Source organism: Medicago sativa, chromosome 5, assembly GCF_051527215.1.
Source record: "Medicago sativa cultivar Bolivia chromosome 5, Bolivia_mono, whole genome shotgun sequence".
NCBI classification, from domain to species: domain Eukaryota; kingdom Viridiplantae; phylum Streptophyta; class Magnoliopsida; order Fabales; family Fabaceae; genus Medicago; species Medicago sativa.
Genome location: NC_140753.1, coordinates 52,357,395 through 52,377,196, shown reverse-complemented (window position 1 = coordinate 52,377,196; position 19,802 = coordinate 52,357,395). Strand labels below are relative to the sequence as shown.

The window sequence follows — 19,802 nt, the reverse complement described above, 5'->3', positions numbered from 1 at the left end:
TTTAAAGTCTAATTTTAAGCCTAAACATCATTGGGAGTCTTTTTTAAGCCCAAAAACCATTGTACATGAAATTATACATATATATTGTAATTTCTAGTCTTAAACACACACACACATATATATATATATGGGGCTGTTAACTTGCACCCACCTAAAAACACTAAGGTGCAAGTTAACAAGCTGCACCTACTTGTACTTTACTAAAATATTTTTGTAAATAGCATAAAGACACAACTGTTTTTCCTAATTTTCCGGCGGAATATCCGTTTATGTTCGATTTGTCTCACCTTATACTATAAAAACATGTAATTTTTTTTGTTGAACTTTTTAAGATGGTTCTAATTCTGTGTTTTCATCATTCATGATAATGCTTTAGTTCCCTTTCTTATTTAATAATTAGGTCAAACTTTAATATCCATTACGAAAAAGAGGATAGTCATGTATAAAGAATATATTAGTTAAAAAAAGAGGAAACATCATTCAACAAACTGGTTTACGGAACATCCTTCAAAAAAAAAAAAAAAAGAACGCTGGAACAATGGAACGAACATAAGAGCTAGATAAAACATGTTTTGAGGAAAACGGTTGGTGTGTTTTATTTAAACTAAATTTACAAAACTATCCCTTGTCTAATATTTGTTTATAATAGAAAAACATGAGTGTTTTGGTAAATAATTAGTAGGTGCAGCCTGTTAACTTGCACCTTAGTGTTTTTAGGTGGGCGTAAGTTAACAGCCCCCTATATATATATATTTATTGCTCAAAAAACCTGGAAATAAAACAAGGCATTTTAAGAAAATACTAATAGTCATTATAAGAGCAACATCTATTGGCAGTGTACTTGTGCAGTAGCTATTTAAGTCTTAGCATCAACATGCATCATAATCACCATGCTACTAGCACGGCAACAACTGTGCTTAATAATAAACTGAACGTAATAATAATACTAAGTTTTGTCCCTGCTTGACTTGGATCGCATTCGCAGAAGTTTGGTCGTCTTACAGTTATACTAAATCTAATCCACCATGGATATCGAAATATATTACATACCCAAATAAGAAAAAAAGTCTAGACTATTACATCATGAAGATAAACAAGATAAGGACAATAACTTGCGTAGCAAGTTACCAAACTAGATAGCTTCCTTTGTTCATATTAGTTAGTTAATCTAGTTTCTATATCCTATGTGATTACCATTGTAATATTGTGCTCCTGCACTATGTCTATATAAGTTGTAATCACTCACATTTGATCAATAACAACAATATTATTTTCTCTATTATTCTCTCATTTCTTCTCTCATAATATGGTATCAGATAACTTTCTCCATTGGTTGAGAAAGTTAGTTACGATTCGGTTACGGTGCTTCCGCCATTGAAGCTTCACTTTGAAGCTTTCTTTCTCCTTCCTTTCTTTCTTCTTCCTTTCTTTGCTTCCTTCGTGAAGCTTGTTTCTCTTCCTTTCTCTTCTTTGCGTATTATCGCATTTTCTTCTCCTTTTCTTTGCGTTCTTCTCGCAAATTTTTCTTGTGATTTCTTGCCTCTGTTTTCATGGCGCCTCGCAATGTTTCTCCCAATTCTGATACTGATTCACCATACTACGCTCATCCTAGTGAAGGTCCTAATTCCCTCACAATTTCACCAAAATTAACTGGTTCTAACTACCTTGCATGGAGTCGTTCCATGCAGCGCGCTTTGGGAGCCAAGAACAAGCTCGTATTCATTGACGGTTCTATTCCAATTCCTGATCTTGATGATCTCAATCGTAGTTGCTGGGAACGCTGCAATCATCTCGTTCACTCATGGATCTTGAGCTCTGTTTCAGATTCTATTGCTCAGACTATTGTTTTTCACTACCACAATTTTGGCTTTTAATAGCACAATTTTAATAGCGCTTATGAATAAATGCTATTAAAAATGCAACTCATAAACCTGTTATAGCACTTTTCAGAAAGCGCTAAGAAAAACATGTTAAAAATTGGGTTAGATAGCGCTTTGAGATAAACGCTATTATAAAGGTACCGTTTGTTAGCGCTTTTGCAAAAGCGCTATTAAGTGGCTGTATATCAAAATAAAATAAAAAACACGCAGCTTATTAATTTTGCCTTCAAAACTCATAAACCCATCTTCCACAAAGAAAACCCATTACCTCTGAAACCCTTCTTCTTCCTATTCCAGTTCAATCTGAAACCCTTCTTCTCTTTTGTTTGTCTCTCACCCATGAACTTAGAACTCACCATCTTAAAACCCTCTTTTCTTTCATTGTTATTCACCCTCACTCACAAACCCATTAAAACCCTAAAATCAAGAAGCTTTCCATGGATTGAACCAGGATTCGTTGAAAACCAAATCAAATTTAGAGCTCGTCGAATTCCAAACCCGAATTCTGATTCATACACGAATCATAACCCAGATCTGCATCATACAACGAAAGGTAAATCATGTAAGGTATGTTTATACTACTCATCTATTCTTAAGGTCAAATCTAAGAAAACCAACATGCTATGGTCTATCTAGAATGCTACATGAAGGTCTCTCTCTGCATTTTTTTTTTGTTTCAATTTTTTTGGGGTTGAATTAGAAAACACGTGAAATGAAATTTTGTGTGTGGATGTTTTGAAAATTTGTTATTGAATATGTTGTGTAGTGTTTTTTTGAGTTAGGAAAAACAAGTATTGATGTACAATTGTGTTTTTATGTGTTCAATCTTAATTTTAAAACCTGAAGCTCATACAAAAATAATGTGGTGGTCATGTATAGGTAATTGAACAGCGTAGGATTCTTAAAAGTCTTGGTTCTTCAAATTTTATTTTTTTTGTATATATAGTCATCATTGATCTACTACTTGAGAAATTTTGAATGTGAATAATAGCCTTGAAATTTAATATTATTCTCTGGACTCTATACAACTTATTATTTCATATGTTAATGTACTTTTGTCCTTCGTTGACATCTTTGTAAGTATTTGTTATTAATTACAATTTCATTGCTAACCAAATACTATGAAGCACAAATACTCCTCGGATTAGGCGTATCTCAGTGTCGGATATGTATTGTGTTTGACACCGACACGACACTGACACATATGTTTATATTGAATTATATAAGTTTAAAAAATATGTCTACGTCGTGTCCGATGTCCGTGTCCATGCTTCATAAATTTGTACAATAGACACACGCAAACGAACTGTTCATTGTTCCAGTAAGTTTTTACTATAAAATGGTCTGGTTTCTTTCTTAGCTTATGTGATTTGTTTGGCTTAACATATGTTTATTGTTAGCTAATGGAGGCTGCAACGCAATTATATGAAGTTTTGGAGAAATGTGAGGATATAGTAAGCATTGAACAAGCTTATTAAAGCATAGTTTGTCACTCTCGTTAGATTTGATGAGGTATAGTCACCCTTTATGTGTTTCAAAGTTAGTAAATGATGGGACCTACCTATATTTGTGGACATGTCATCTAGGAGATTGTTGATGAGAATATGAAATTCATGCTTCTGATGATATATTATTCTATTTTATCAATTTCTCATATATTGTATATATATGCTACATGCCTCTTAATAGTTTATTCTTGAATAATCTCATTAATTCACAAATCATTGTATTATATTCTCTGCACAAGTTGACATCTTAGAGTAAGTGCATTATTAAGTTCACATCATAGTTTTATGCAGTGGACTACAGATGTTGCCTAGGCATAACATTATACACTTTTCTATTCTATTTTGCATGACAGTCCTGGAGAAGAATTAAGGATCAGGGTGGGCTGCAAAGTAAGTTCATAATAGTTTGTATTTACTAAATTTTAAATGATCTGAGTTGGTGTTATGTGGCATAATTTTGCTATTCATTTTTCGCTATCGATCCTAGCGTGATCAATTTTTGTTGTTGCTAAGATGCTGTAGAATTTTGGGGTTCTGTTTTGGTGCATCAGCTTTGATCCTTAGCTTCTTTCCAGCCATGTGTCCTAAGGTACGTACTGAGCGAGTGAGCTTCAGGTTATGATTGGTAATGCTCAAATATATGTTGACTACTATGATCAAAATCACACTTAATAGTTTTTTGTCGTTTCTGGTGGCTGCTTAAAGTCATGTAAACTGTAAAGTGTTGATGGCATGTAAAATTATACATGTTTCTATGGTGTATAGTGTGTACAAAGTATTGATTTTGACGCTTTTTCAATCTATATCTGAATTTTCTTTTTGTTGGTCCAAGTTTTCTTTTTCAGGGAAGCATCCATATCACGAGTCTTGTTTTAAAGAGTTAACTCTTCCAAATGTGATGTTTGCTTCCAATTTGTAAGATCAATCTTTCTTTGTTTATTCAATCTTCCAATTATGTGTGAAAAGCGCTTTATGTTGAGAGTGAGAACTTATAGAAAAAGCTTATGACATGTCCACAAGCTATTTTCAACTTATTTCCATAAGCTCTCCATGATAGCTTAAGAGAACAACTTATAGTTATATAAAAACAGTTTGACTTTATTTTCAACTTATTTCCATAAGCTCTCCATGATAGCTCTCCATAACCTCTTTTTTTTTTTTTTTACAGTTTTTACAGATGGAAGGCATATGGTCCGTCTAAGCTTGCTAACATTTTACATGCCAATGAACTTGCAAGATATCTTAAGGTAATATGATATTGCTAACATTTTTTGTACGTACCATAATATGATTGTGCCATTGTTCTTTTAACAATAAAGCAACTATTTAAAAGGTTATTGATGGCCAATAAAAGTTTGAATTTTTGTCTTCTGGACTCTACCTTATTGGTTTTATTTCTATAGGATAAGTAACTTTGGTATATATTAGGTCATGTTTGGTCCTTCGGAATATGTATTCTTTATGGAATTTGTTTAATTTCTCATGTCCCTTATGGAGATTTTTTGGACTTGTTTATGCATTGCTGAATTCATTTTGTATACCATGCAATCTTACTTCAGGTTCGTTGGAATGCCCGTGGTCAACTAGTTGGGGAAGAAAGGCAGGGTTTTGTCAGTTAAATTGGAATCATTCGTCGGGAGGTTCCAATTAGTATGGAAAATTGGAGGAAAAAGCCAAGGTTTTGTTAGTTACTTTAGGTTTGTCATCGTTCATATATATACGTATTGTGTCTAGACTTTGAATTTTTATGCAAGAGTACATTTGATGTCATTTGTAATTAAGTTTATGATCAACACATTATTGTTGTTTATTTCTATTAATGGATGATTAGTGTTTCTGATAAGTATGTATATTTTTTGTCTGGTCGATACCTAATTATGATGCATTTAGGTGTAAATGTAATTTTTAAAATAAAAAAATAGGACTTTTTTTAGCGCTTTTATGAAAGCACTATTAAAGGGGGAATAATTAAGATAGCGCTTTGCAAAAAACGCTAAGAAACATTTGTATAAAAGTAGCACAAAAATAAGGCTATATTAGCGCTTTTCTAAAAGCGCTATTGAAACACTGCTGTTTAATAGCGTTTCAAAAGCGCTATTATTGGCTCCTGACCTTTTATAGCGGGGGCTTTCTTAGCGCTTGAGAAGCGCTATTAAGAGCCAAAATAAGTGCTATTAAATGGGGTATTTTGTAGTAGTGTTTCACGATACCGCCATTTCTGCGTGGATTGATTTGAAGGAACGATTTGCAAAGGTTGATCGTGTTCGTATCTCAACACTACGCTCCACCATTAACAACCTCAAGATAGGTAATAAAACGGTTTTGGAATATTTTCTTGAGCTCCGTTCTCTTTGGGATGAATTGGACTCTCACAGACCTATACCTAATTGCACTTATGTTCAACAATGTCGTTGTGCTTCTATTCGTCTTACCAAATCTTATCGTGTTGAGGATCAAATTATTCAATTTCTGACTGGATTGAATGAATCTTTCTCTGTTGTTAAAACTCAAATTTTACTCATGGATCCTCTTCCATCAATTAACAGAGTATACTCTTTTGTGGTTCAGGAAGAAAGTCAGAATGCTTTACTTCCTTCTCCTGTTTCTATTGATGAATCAAGCATCTCTGTTAATGCTTCTGATTCCAGAAAATTTGCTGGTAATAAGGGCAAGACTGGTAATGGTGGTAACAAGGGCAGTGGTAGGTTCTGTACCTTCTGGATCCGTTACAATCACACCATTGAATTTTGTTATCAAAAACATGGTCACCCCAATTTCAACAAGGGTGGTTCATCTTCACAAGTTGCTAATGCTGAGTCTTCTGATGCAAGCAAACCTACACCTTCTTTTGATGTGGTAACAACAGGTTCCAGTTTCAGTTTAACACAAGAGAAGTATGATCATCTTGTGTCTTTGCTGCAACAAGCAAATTTACTTTCCTCAGCTTCACCTCCATCTGGACCTGTCTCAAATCATGTTACCACTGCTTCTCCAGGTCATTCATCTGGTGCTGCTTCTCAGACAGGTATCTATAGTGTTATTTCTTGTTCTCTTCAAACCAATTCTGAGTATTGGCTTTTAGATACAGGTGCTAATGATCATATATGTTGTTCTTTGTCTAGTTTTGCTTCCTTTTACAAAATTAAACATGTTAGTGTTAATCTTCCCAATGACACTTTTGTGTTAGCTCACCATGCTGGTAACATTCAATTTTCACCAGATTTGTATCTTACTCATGTTTTATACTCTCCTTCATTCAAATTGAATCTCATTTCTGTTTTCAAGATGTGTGAATCACTTTCATGTTATGTGCAATTTTCCTCTAATAGTTGTGTCATTCAGGATTTGAATACCAGGAAGATGATTGGTTTGGGTGAAAAATTGAATGGCTTATACAGATTGGTGGTGAATGCTTCTGCTTCAAGTCACCCTCACTTGTTTCATTCCAATAAAGTTTCTTCTACTATTTGTAATTCTGTTAAGTCTTTAGTTTCTTATGTTAAAACTTCCAATGTAATTCCTGCTTCAGCCATTTGGCATTTTAGATTGGGTCACCTCTCTCATCAGAGATTGGTTTCCATGCAAACTTTGTATCCCTCAATTTCATGTGATAATAAAGCTATATGTGATGTTTGTCATTTTGCTAAACACAAGAAGTTACCTTTTGTTTCTAGTGTTTCTCATGCACATTCTAAATTTGAGCTATTACATTTTGACATTTGAGGTCCTCTTGCTATTCCTTCTGTCTACAATCACAAATATTTTCTCACTATTGTAGATGATTTTAGCAGATTTGTATGGACAATTTTGCTTAAAAATAAATCTGAAGTTTCTAACCATGTTAAACATTTTCTCACTATGATTGAAACCCAATACCACATTGTTCCTAAAACTGTCAGATCAGACAATGGTCCTGAATTTCTTATCCCTGATTACTATGCCTCTAAAGGTATTTTACATCAAAAATCTTGTGTTGAAACTCCCCAGCAAAATGGGAGAGTTGAGAGAAAACATCAACATATTTTGAATGTTGCTAGAGCCCTTTTGTTTCAATCTAAACTTCCTAAGAGTTTTTGGTGTTATGTTGTGCATCATGCTACCTTCCTTATCAATAGAGTTCCCACTCCTTTATTGAATAACCTTTCCCCTTATCAACTCTTATATGATTCAGTTCCTGATATCAATGTTTTCAAAGTTTTTGGTTCTCTTTGTTATGAATCTACTCTTCAATCTCATAGAACAAAACTTGATTCTAGAGCAAGAAAATGTGTTTTCTTGGGTTATAAGTCAGGGTACAAGGGTTTTGTTCTTTTTGATTTGCAATCTAGAGAGATTTTCATTTCTAGGCATGTCACTTTTCATGATCATATTTTACCTTATGTTTCTTCCCATGTTCAACAATGGGAGTATTTTCCCTCTCAATCTTCCTCTTTCATTGATCCTCCTTCTGATGCTTCTGCATCACCTTCCTCATTCATTGATCCTCCTTCTATTACTACTTCTTCCAACACTACTTCTTCTGATCAATCTCCCACTCCTCTTCTTGATCTTCCTAGATTTCTAATCAATCATCTTCTACAACTTCTGACAGTATTTCTTATCCCATCACAGATTCTCTTTCTTATAATAATTTTTCTGACTCTCATCTTCATTTTGTTTTGTCTCTACAAACACACACTGAGCCAAAATCATATGCTGAGGCCAGTAAATTTGATTGTTGGAACAAAGCCATGGAGACTGAACTCACTGCTCTTGAACAAACTGGAATCTGGAAACTTGTTGATTTACCTCCCAACATCAAACCTATTGGCTGCAGATGGGTGTATAAGATCAAACATCATGCAGATGGCTCCATTGAGAGATTTAAAGCAAGATTGGTTGCCAAAGGATATACTAAAGTTGAAGGTTTGGACTATTTTGACACATACTCTCCTGTTGCCAAACTTACTACAGTCAGACTGGTGATTGCCTTGGCATCAATCCATAATTGGTTTATTCACCAACTTGATGTAAACAATGCCTTCCTTCATGGTGAATTACAAGAGGATGTTTACATGCAGTTACCTCTAGGAGTCAAAGCCTCTAAACCTAATCAAGTTTGTAAACTGGTGAAATCTCTTTATGGTTTAAAGTAGGCCAGCAGAAAATGGTATGAAAGGCTCACTGCTTTATTACTGGCTCAAGGATATAAGCATGCAAACTCAGATCACTCCCTTTTTACCAAATCCTCCTCTGATACTTTCACTCTTCTTTTGGTATATGTGGATGATATTATACTTGCTGGCAAATCCATGACTGAGTTTACCAATATAAAGTCCATTTTGCATGCTTCCTTCAGAATCAAAGATCTAGGTCAATTGAAATATTTTCTTGGTTTAGAGGTTGCTCATTCACATCAGGGTATCTCTCTTTGCCAAAGAAAATATTGTTTAGATCTTTTGAAGGATTCAGGTCTCACATATTCCAAACCTGTCTCCACACCTTCTAATCCATCAGTAAAGCTTCATAATGATTCCAGTTCTTCTTATGAAGATATTTCTTCCTATAGAAGATTGATTGGCAGACTCTTGTACCTCAATACCACAAGACCTGATATCACCTTCATTACACAACAACTTTGCCAGTTCCTCACTAAACCTACACATGTACATTACACTGCTACTTTAAGAGTGTTGAGATATCTTAAGAGTTCTCCAGGCAAAGGCTTGTTTTTCCCTAGAGATTCAGAACTTCACCTTTTGGGGTTCTCTGATGCTGACTGGGCAGGGTGTTTGGATACCAGAAGATCAATCTCTGGCCAATGTTTCTTCTTAGGCAAGTCATTGATTTCATGGCGTACTAAGAAACAACTTACTGTCTCAAGGTCATCCTCAGAGGCAGAATATAGGGCACTTGCAGCTGCAACCTATGAGCTTCAGTGGTTACTTTACTTGCTTCAGGATTTGCAGATCACCACCATCAAGCTACCTGTCTTACAATCAAAGTGCTCTTCATATTGCTGCTAACCCAGTTTTTCATGAACGCACCAAACATCTTGAAATTGATTGCCATTTAGTCAGAGACAAGCTTCAGGCAGGCATGATGAAGCTTCTCCCAATCACTTCTTAAGCTCAAACTGTTGATTTCTTTACTAAAGCCTTGCTTCCTCAGCCTTTTCAGACTCTCTTATCCAAGTTGGGCATGGTTGATATTTACCATCCTCCAACTTGTGGGGGGATATTACATCATGAAGATAAACAAGAGAAGGACAATAACTTGCGTAGCAAGATACCAAACTAGATAGCTTCCTTTGTTCATATTAGTTAGTTAATCTAGTTTCTATATCCTATGTGATTACCATTGTAATACTGTGCTCCAGCACTATGTCTATATAAGTTGTAATCACTCACATTTGATCAATAACAACAATATTATTTTCTCTATTATTCTCTCATTTCTTCTCTCATAATATAGACAAATTAGAACATAGAGTTAACATTCTTCCATTCCATGTTTTTTACTACTACTGCCATGCCAACAAAGTTCCATCAATTCCTAAAAAAAAAAAAAAATGAGATATCAATAACTTAAGTTAAGAAATAAACCAACAATACATACTTGTATGATACTAGCATTATTTGTTATTCCATCCTTAACACATGTGGTTTATTATATTAACCAAATATAAAACAGATAGATCTTATATCACTAATCACCTCATTTAAAACGTGTATCCAAATTTGGTTATGGGAGAGGCCTAAAGCAGCGACAAGTCTTAGAACACTTAAAATTATGTTGGCAGCAACTTTTTGCAAATTCCCTTCAACCATGATAGCCTAAAACAAAAACCAAGTTATATTTCAAAATAACAAGCAATTGATTCAAGCAGCGGGAACTTTTTTAAAGGCTAACTTCAAGTGAAAACTCTCCCTATAAATACCACTCCTCTCATTCATAATTTCTCATTCAAAACGAAGCGGTTCAAGAGGAAGCAGGGAGGAGTTTCTCTCCTCACTTCGAGTCTCTAGAGTATGTTTTATTTCTTTTGTAATTTGTCTTTAATTACCATTAGTAACTAAATCTTTTTAGACTAGGGTTCTAAGATGAATCTCTATTCTGTTTGTTGGATATTTTACTTAATTTAAAGTCTTTATTAAGTTATTTTTAAAACTCTACTCCCGCTGGTCACTATTATAAGCAAAATTTGACTTTTTAGATACATTGAATAATTAATGTATCTAGTCTATAATAAAGTCTAGATACATTAATTATTCAATGTATCTAAAAAGTGAAATTTAGCTTATAATAGTGACCGGAGGGAGTATTTAATTTTACTGTCGTGCATAAGATTTGTCTCCTCTGGATTAACCTTGAGATAATGGTACGTAGGAAGGTGACATACCTAATATTGGTGAATACCTACCTGAATCAGGAAGTAATTACTACAACAAAGTCAGTCATTAGCGAAACAAGTGACTCCATGACTTAAATTAGCCCAATAAGGTAGATGAGGTAGGGCTACCCGTTTTGTAGAACTACCGAGAGGGAGAGTGTGCTGATGTCCTTCTAAGATTCAATAGATGAGGGATCCATTAGGACATTGTGGATTTAGGAACCCTAATATCCATCGTTGTTTCAAATACCTCTAAGAAAGTAAGAACCAACATGTAACCCTCCGAGCGTAAGTGTATCTCTATAGGACTAACAACCCTAAACATTGAAACCCGTAGGAACTCTGGTGTAATAGTTGCAACTGACAGCTGGAGGGCAATGAACCCATACCTCTGAGAGAGTAAGACCCCACGCGTACATACCCATGTAATCAACAAGTGCAACTTGACAGCTGGTAGGTAGGAAAAATCCCACGAACTCATTACTTAGATAGAAAACGCTAAAAGTTGAATAAAACTTGACTGTTAAGCAATTCCAACAAATAAATATATAGGGGATTCGAAGAATCCTAACCATCGCTAACATTCTGCAATCAAAAACATGTCAACTTTGCTCTGTTGCAAACATATTACGTATACATTGCAAAACCCCTAAACCCTTTATCTTTTATTTTATTGTTTTATTTAGCTGTTCCTAAATAAGTAACACGAATTGCTTAGTTGGAACAACAATCAATGTGAATATGTTCCTCTACTTACACTTTATTACTTAGTAAACGATTTAGTACACTAGCCTAAATCCGACCATCATAGTCTTTGCTGGCTTTTAGATAGCTTAAGGTGGTTTTTTTTGGAGGATTCATACATGTTTCCTGAAGACAAATCCATGGGATAGTTGTTGAGGAAATGGTGGTTTTAGGTTGAACACTGGTTTTGGCTTTAGAACCTAAGTTTAATATATGTGGTATTAACACAATATGCATGATGACCGGTGAAGAAAAAACTGTGGCGGTGGTGGTTGTTGAGGTTTCCCAATAAGGAAAATAGCTAGATTGTAATGGCATATGTGAGTAGTATTTTTTTTGGCTAAAAATTTCGCCAAAGAACATGGTTTTATCAATGGAAAATGCTATTTATCTAGAAAAATAGCATCAAGAATTTTTCAAGACACATGTGACAAGTTTTAATTGCATGATTTATTTGTCCACTTCCTATTTTTCAGCCACACCTCCTTGAATTGTGGCAAATATTGCATTGTGATTGGTTGCTTTTTATTCTTGAAGAATTCTTGATGTTTTTTTACCTCCAACAGTTATTTATTTCCAAAGTCAAAACTCAAAAAGTTGTGACATGCCTCAAGCATCATTATTTTTAATTTCATCTGACTTTATAAAACCCTTTAAAAAAAAAAAATCCGACTATCCATAACATTAAAATATTATGAGTCAATTTTTGGTATCTTTATCTATTACCATTCATTGTATTCAAAGTTCAGCCAATTTTCTAAATATTTCCTTTAAAAAAATTATAAATATTACGTGTTCATACCTACGCGCTTCCTTAAAAGACCTATTTCCATATACAAAAAACAAGTAAAATAGGGAAAATGATAACAGAATATTTAAAAAGTTGTACATTTTTTTTAAGGGAAAAAGACCTATATTCAATCATAATAATAACGATCCCTACATAAATAAAAATGGAGATAATAGTAATAATGATAATAATAGTTATTATTATACGATAATACGTAATATCTGTCTAGGAAAAACTCCCTTAAAAAACTGTTTACAACATAACATTAAAAATAAATCTATATAAAAAAAAATTTGAACAGCTGTTTCCATTGGTTTCTTTTTGAAAAAGAAATTAACTTTTACTTTTTTTGGCATTTTATATATACACATTCTTTAAAACATTTCAACAAATTTTTTTTTTGGCATTTTATATATACACATTCTTTAAAACATTTCAACAAAAAAAAAACCACAATAAGGAAAACCATTATAATAAGATTATGTACTATAAGTAATAAAAAAAACAAAAACCAAAATATTATTTAACATTAATTATATTTCAGCCATGAGCATTATGTATATATACCTTCATTCTCTAGTTGAGTAACATACACAACAGAAAAACACATACACGCATTTTCTACTATCTTGATAATTTTCTCTTGCAAGTTGCAACATAACCATGGGAGTGAGCAATGACATATTGAGTTCATTGCCCGAATCATTGCTTTCGGCCATCGTTTCCTTTCTGCCGTTCAAAGAAGCGGTGAGAACTTCTATTCTCTCTAAAGATTGGGTCAATGTATACAAATCAACAAGAAAAATAGAGTTCAATGAACTCTTCTTTGTTAACGTTGATCAATCTCCTGAAATTGTTGATGCTCAAAGAAGGGCATTTTCAGCTTTCGTGAGAAAATGGATTGAAAAACACGGAGAAGATGTCATTGACAAATTCTCTTTAACAATTATGTTGCCTGAATTTTTTAGTGAGCTCATTGATCAATGTTTTCGTTTCGCTTTAAGAAATGGAATCAAGGATTTGGAGCTTGATTTCACTTATCAACCTTATGATATTGTTTCAGCAGTAGTTGTTTTGCCTACTTATTTTTATGGTTGTAGTGGGTTTGAATCTTTGAAATTGTATGCATGTAAATTTGATGCTAGTCAATGTGTTAATTTTCATTCACTCAAAAAAATTTCTTTGGGTTACATGGGAATAAAGCTACATGCTATTAAGGCACTTTTGACCAATTGTGAAAAGTTGGAGTGTTTGAGTTTTTTGAAATGCTGGAATTCGGAAGGAGATTTTATTTTGAATGAAGAATATATGGGGTTGAAAAAATTGGTTATCAATAGCTGCGATTTTAAGTTTAATATTTTTAGAGTAAATGCCCCAAATCTAAAGGTTTTCAATTATCATGGATTGATGATACTTTTTGCCGTTGATATTAAATCTCCTGCATTGGATGAGGTTAATCTTGACTTTTCCCTTGAGCATCGTGGTCAAGGACATGGTTCTTATCTTTACAAATTTTTAAAAGAGTTCTCTTCTGCTAAAATTATGACCGTATGCAGTTACTTGCTTCAGGTACCATTTTTTTACCTTTTGTCTTTTTTCTTAAATTTCAAATTTCTTTTTGATAATCAATTTAATTATTATTGCACAATAGATTGCTTTTACTGTATTAATTAACTTTATTCGTTGAAACAATTTATAGCTAGATCTACATATTATTCTTCTCTAATTGTTTTGAAGATCTCTATATTGTATTCATTGGGGGTTTTTTTTTTATTGTTTTGCTCTCTTGGGTTCGTGTATTTTGCTTGGTTGGGCAGTAAAAAGGTATATATTTTTCTTAGATTTCAAAGTTTTAGAGGATGGCTGCGTTAAAAATTCTAAAGCTAAATTTTTTTATGAGAAACAACTGAGAAGACCATTAAATTTGTGTGAAATTTTCTTTCATTAGACTTAATGACCTCACAGTAGCTGCACCATGTAGTTGTTATTCATGTCCTTGAGAGAGATATCGATAGAATGCATGCAATATCTTATACTTTCACTAATTTTGTTTTTATTCTAAAAAACATTACTTCTATTATATTAAAGTAATGTTTATAAACTAGGATTAGTCCAATTGTTAAGCAGTTTTATTTTCCTTTACATGACTTGAATATATATTTAAATAGTTAGCTTACATGACTTGAATATATATTTAAATAGTTAGCGTAACTTTTAAAAATGAATTTGTTATTATCTTTCTTAATGTTTTGTGTATGATGTGATAAGGTTATTTATACCGAAGGAGGACCAAAACGAATGTATCCTAGCATTAGGGCTGGAAATGAGTCGAGTCGAGTCGAACCAGTCTGAGCTCGATTCGACTCGATAAGAATTGACTCGGCTCGAAACTCGACTCGAGTTCGATACGAACCATTTTTTTAGCTCGAGTTCGGCTCGTTTAAAGTTCACGAGCAACTCGGTTCGGCTCGTTAGGTTCAACTCGTTTGCTCGAGTAACATAATTCAAAAGTTTTTTTTTTGTTTTTGACAAAAAAATATATTTGACATTTTAATTTACTTTTTAAGAAAACAAAAATTGAACTAATATTAAACGCTGGTCTAAAGACCACTATGGAAAAAATCATGCGCCCCTTATATGTTCTACTGTAGTGCTACGCATACAATTGTGCTGCTATTTATAATCACTTTTCCTTACTAATGTGTTAAAACTAACCGATGTGGGACAAATTTGAGTATACATATGTGTAGTTAAAAGCCTAAGCTTCCACCTGTTTATTATTAGCTTTTTTTTTCTCTCTTCTTTTTTTTTTTTTTTAAGGATCTCTTTTCTTATAATTATTGATAATTGTTAATTAAATTAGTAGTATTGTCTCTAAATCCAAGTACTTAAATATCGGAAGAAGCTTGTAATAAATTAGATATTTTTTTATTTAAATACTTAAGTTTGTACTATATTAATTTTTACTAAACTAATATATATAAAACTATATGTATATATATTATCGAATCAGTTCATGAACCAACCGAGTCGAACTATATACAACTCAAGTTCAGCTCATTTATTTAACGAACTTAATTTTCAGCTCAAGTTCAGCTCATTTGGTTCATGAACTAAGTTCAACGAGTTAATTGTCGAATCGAGTTCCGAACTATTTTCGAGTTGGTTCGGTTCATTGCCAGCCCTACCTAGCATGAATGTTAAGCATTTGATACTGAAGACCGCTTTGCACCATTTTGAGTTTATGGGAGTATCTTTTATGCTAAGAAGCTGCCCTTACTTAGAGCGTCTCACAATTGAAATTGTTGACGAAAGACACCTGTTTGTAAGTATTACATAAATTTGATTTAATTTGATTTAATTTAATTAATTTTCTCTCTCTATATGTGTCGATGTAAAATATTTTTATACAGACATGTAGTCATTTTCGTTTTGAGGCAAATATCTAATCATAATTAACCAAATAGAAATTCATTTTGTTCTTGACCAAAATACTTTTAGTTTACTTTATTTTGTTGGGTTGGATTTCACTTGTATTTTTTTTCGTCAATGGGTTTGGTACCACTTATATTTTCTCTCATCAGAAAATAAAATTCATTATATATATATATATATATATATATATATATATATATATATATATATATAATTGTAGATTTTAGAAATTAACATAATGAATACCATAGCTTCTTTTTTTGGTTACAAGTATTATTTTTATGGAGAAATGTTAGGAATACTCTCTTTATAGCACTCTCTAACACTCACTTTTCTATTAGGTGAAACGCATGCGAATCTCACCACTTTATGTGAGATCCATTTCCAATGTGTGGTACCCACATGGATTTCACCCAAGCGAGTGTTAGAGAGAGTGTCCATATCACTCATCTTTTTTTGTTTATAAATATCATAGTTTAATTTGACTAAATATATGCATAAAAATATTATAATATTATTTTTTAATTGTGAATTTTTGAAGTAGGTAGGATAAAAATCAAACTATTTTTATCAGTTGATGATCACAATTGATTGAGAGTCTAAACTTACTTGGCACATATAAATTAAATTTTATACTTCATATGCCTTTTGATATAAAATTAAAAACATGGAACTTTTTGTTGTTGTTTATATTGTAGGGTTATGAAGCAATGTTCAATGTTATCCCAGAGATATACTGGGTTGACTCTATAAAAGTTTACAAATGTGTGAAAGACTGTTTGAAGGAAATCGAGATTAAGAGCTTTAAGGGAACTAAAAATGAGTTGAACGTGATTACTTACTTTCTCACTTATGGAAAGGTCTTGAGAAAGTTGAGTATCAATTTCCTTAGAGATGAATGGAATGTCGCTTGTCCCCGTAAAGCAGTAGAGCATTTTCGAATGATTCCAAAAGCTTCAAATAATTTGGAGATATCAATCTATTAGGAAACTTTTGAGAGTGTTATGCTTGTATGGAACATGATTTTATTTCGTTTTAATTTTGCAATTTATTATTGGGTTTAATTGCCAAGGCTTTATTTATTTTTTTACATGAAGTTTGCTTGTAAGACTTTTATTTAGAATTGGTTTAGGCGTTTTATCAATAATTCTATTTAGCCTTTTATTTGATTGTTCCTAAGACTTATTTTATGCATCGGTCTCTCTTTTTTTTTTTTTGACAAATTATGCATCGGTCTTTATATAATTATGTTTATAATAAAAAAAAATTATATTAAAGTACAAACATTGCATTGGTTTCAATAGAATTGGACTTGAATATCTTCCTATTTGGGAGTTTGTTTATTTATTTGGAACACGGGTGGAATCTATCTCAGATTGGGAGTGTAGAACTTGTTTGAGTAAGTTATTATAGATTGATTTAGGTGTTGAACCAACATAGATTATTTATTTGTAACATTCGCTACTAAGATTAGGACATGGAATCTTACTAGGAGTATGGATTTCTTTGTTTAGGTATATCTTTTGTGGCATCTCACATAAGTCTATTTGTCATCTATTTGTTACTAATTGTGAGTTTGCTCTTTATGCATTGCTTAAGATTGTTGGTGTTTCCGGTGGAAAATTGCCATTGATGTTTTTTCTTCAAGCTTTTCCTTTCTTCTTGTTTTCTTTGATTTTGTGAAGAACCTCCTTGATTCTTCTTCGTTCCTTCTCGTTTCAATCTCAATTCTGCATTGAGATTTTTCCTTTTTCTTCATCTTTGTGATTTCATGTATCGTTGTTTGCGATCTCACACCTTACTCTGTTTTTCTATCTTTGATATTGTTCTTGCATCTTCTTCATCATGCCTCCTCGTCAAGCTCCATCGGTTGTTCATCAACCAAACATTGATTCTCCGTTTTATGTGCATCCTAGTGAAGGACCAAACTCTGTGATGTTTAATCCTCTTCTTGATGGTTCTAACTACCTCACATGACATCATTCTATGAAGTGTGCGTTGGGAGCTAAGAACAAACTCATTTTTGTTGATGGATCGGTTCCAATTCCTCATATTGATGATTTGAATCGTAGTGCTTGGTAACACTGCAACCATTTGTCTGGTTTGTCTAGGTAACATGGATTACGATCTAGAGGCCGACATATACCTACGAAGACACTATGCTGCAACGAAGCATGGTTTGTCTGGGTGTCAGGTTGACCATCAAGGTCTCTTTCACCCCGGAAACAAACCTTACCTCAGTAGTCGCCCACCCCCCCCCCCCCCCCCCCCAACCACCACCACCACCACCACCACCACATTTGACCAACCTTCTTGGGGTAAAGCTAGATTTAGTTTTACTCCAGGGAGGTAGGTTTCCTGGTGGTTTTTTCTTCCTTCTTTCTTTTCTACTTTTCTATTAATATTAATAAAATGAGCTTGTTTTAGGCTCTTAGAAGATTAGAAATAGTTTTAGGTTCTTATGTAATAAGCTTAAAAAGCTTCAACATTATTGTAATTATTATTCATATATTAATAAAATGATTTCTTTTTATCTTTGTGTTCTTTTTAATTCTGTTTTTTATGTTTATTTGCATTTTATTTTATGAATTTGAAAGGCTAAGATAAAAAAAATTATGGAAAAAGAGCATTCCGGATTTTAAAATCTGGAAAATCCTAGCAATTAAATTCAGAAAACAAAATCCGAACAGGGGTATTTTTGAAAAAAAAATAGGGCTCACGAGAAATCTATAGGATGGGAAAAGTAATACTCTTAGTTGTTTAGGTTACAACTAGATTGTTGTTGACCCAACAGATCAAGTGAAGACCACCTTTTAATGTCCCTTTGGAGCATTTTCTTATGGGAGGATGCACTTAAGTTTATGAAATGCTCTAGCAACTTTTAAAAGTTGTATGCTCTTTCTTTTTTAATATGATTGAAAATTCTATTGAGATGTTCATGGTTGACATATCTATTTTGGTAATATTTTTAATGGTTAAATATGTTTTTGGTCTCTATAAATATACCAACTTTTTATTTTAGTCCCTCTAAAATTTTCCTTCAACTTTTAGTCCCTATAAAATTTTCAACCACTACTTTTGGTCCCTATATTTAAGTTAATGTTTTTATTTTTTAATGAAATTGTGCAGAAAACTGTAGAATATTGTAAAAAAATTCCAAAAAAAAAAAATTTGAATTTTTTAACAAAACAAAAATAATTTACGAATTTTTAACTGTAAAAAATATAAAAATTCATTTTAAATTCATGCTTTGTTACAAAAATCTAATTTTTTTTTTTGGAAAGATTCTTATAATGTTATGAATTTTTCTGCAAAATTTTATTCAAAAATATGAATTCTACATATGAATTTACTTTAAATGAGAGGCCAAAAGTGAAGATGGAAATTTTTTGAGGGACTACTAAAAGTTAAAGAAAAAATTTAGAGTGACTAAAACAAAAAGTTGACATATTTATAGGGATTAGAAACATATTTAACCCTTTTATATATACACATTGCTTAAAAGTTCCAACAACGGGGTATAGTAGATAATACTTTAAAAAAAAACCACAATATGGAAAAACATTATAATAAAATTATCTTTTTTTTATCAAGCAAAGAAATCAATAAAACTCATAAGAGGCCTGAACCAAGGTACAAGAGATAGCATTACATGGTAATTATAGTAAAGGGTAAACCTAAACTATCCATATGAAGAAGAGAGAGAACAAAATGAGGCTAGCCCACCATTGAGAAGAAAACATGGCTAGCCCTTGCCCACTTTTTGGCTAATGCATGAGCCACCATGTTACCTCTCTAAACATGAGTGCATTTACACATAAGTTGCCTGGATAAGCTTTTGCAATTATTCCATCGAGTTTGCATTCTCTAGGGCACACAAGCATCATTATGGAAAGCTTTAACAACCACCAAAGAATCACTTTCGATCCAAAATTCTATCCATTGCATTTCAACAACCTTCTTTATTGAGGTAGAAATTATTGCTGATTGAAGAATTGTATTGATCCACTAGCAAAAGATTTAATTGAAGCCAAATCAGTGAATTACTTTGAGCAGGAAATCCCAATTTAAAG

At 32.8% G+C, this 19,802-nt stretch overlaps 3 protein-coding genes and 1 long non-coding RNA gene across 4 annotated transcripts; all 4 read left to right on the top strand.

Annotated features, from left to right (window-relative positions):
* Window positions 1-1,550: 1,550 nt before the first annotated feature.
* On the top strand, window positions 1,551-1,874 carry LOC146922904 (uncharacterized). Its single transcript, XM_085711632.1, has one exon. It carries the CDS (start codon window positions 1,551-1,553, stop codon window positions 1,872-1,874), a length of 324 nt encoding a protein of 107 aa, XP_085567758.1.
* A 122-nt stretch (window positions 1,875-1,996) lies between these two features.
* On the top strand, window positions 1,997-5,219 carry LOC146922903 (uncharacterized). The gene is made up of 7 exons (XR_015010879.1): window positions 1,997-2,447; window positions 3,281-3,392; window positions 3,742-3,778; window positions 3,911-3,977; window positions 4,221-4,303; window positions 4,557-4,635; window positions 4,948-5,219. It is a non-coding gene; the product is annotated as an uncharacterized LOC146922903 (long non-coding RNA).
* A 347-nt stretch (window positions 5,220-5,566) lies between these two features.
* LOC146922902 (uncharacterized) lies at window positions 5,567-7,111 on the top strand. Its single transcript, XM_085711631.1, has one exon. The coding sequence runs from the start codon at window positions 5,567-5,569 to the stop codon at window positions 7,109-7,111; it is 1,545 nt and encodes a 514-aa protein (XP_085567757.1).
* A 5,846-nt stretch (window positions 7,112-12,957) lies between these two features.
* LOC146922901 (putative F-box/LRR-repeat protein At1g56400) lies at window positions 12,958-16,715 on the top strand. The gene is made up of 3 exons (XM_085711629.1): window positions 12,958-13,863; window positions 15,536-15,619; window positions 16,428-16,715. Exons 1-3 carry the CDS (start codon window positions 12,958-12,960, stop codon window positions 16,713-16,715), a joined length of 1,278 nt encoding a protein of 425 aa, XP_085567755.1.
* The last annotated feature ends 3,087 nt before the right edge of the window (window positions 16,716-19,802 follow it).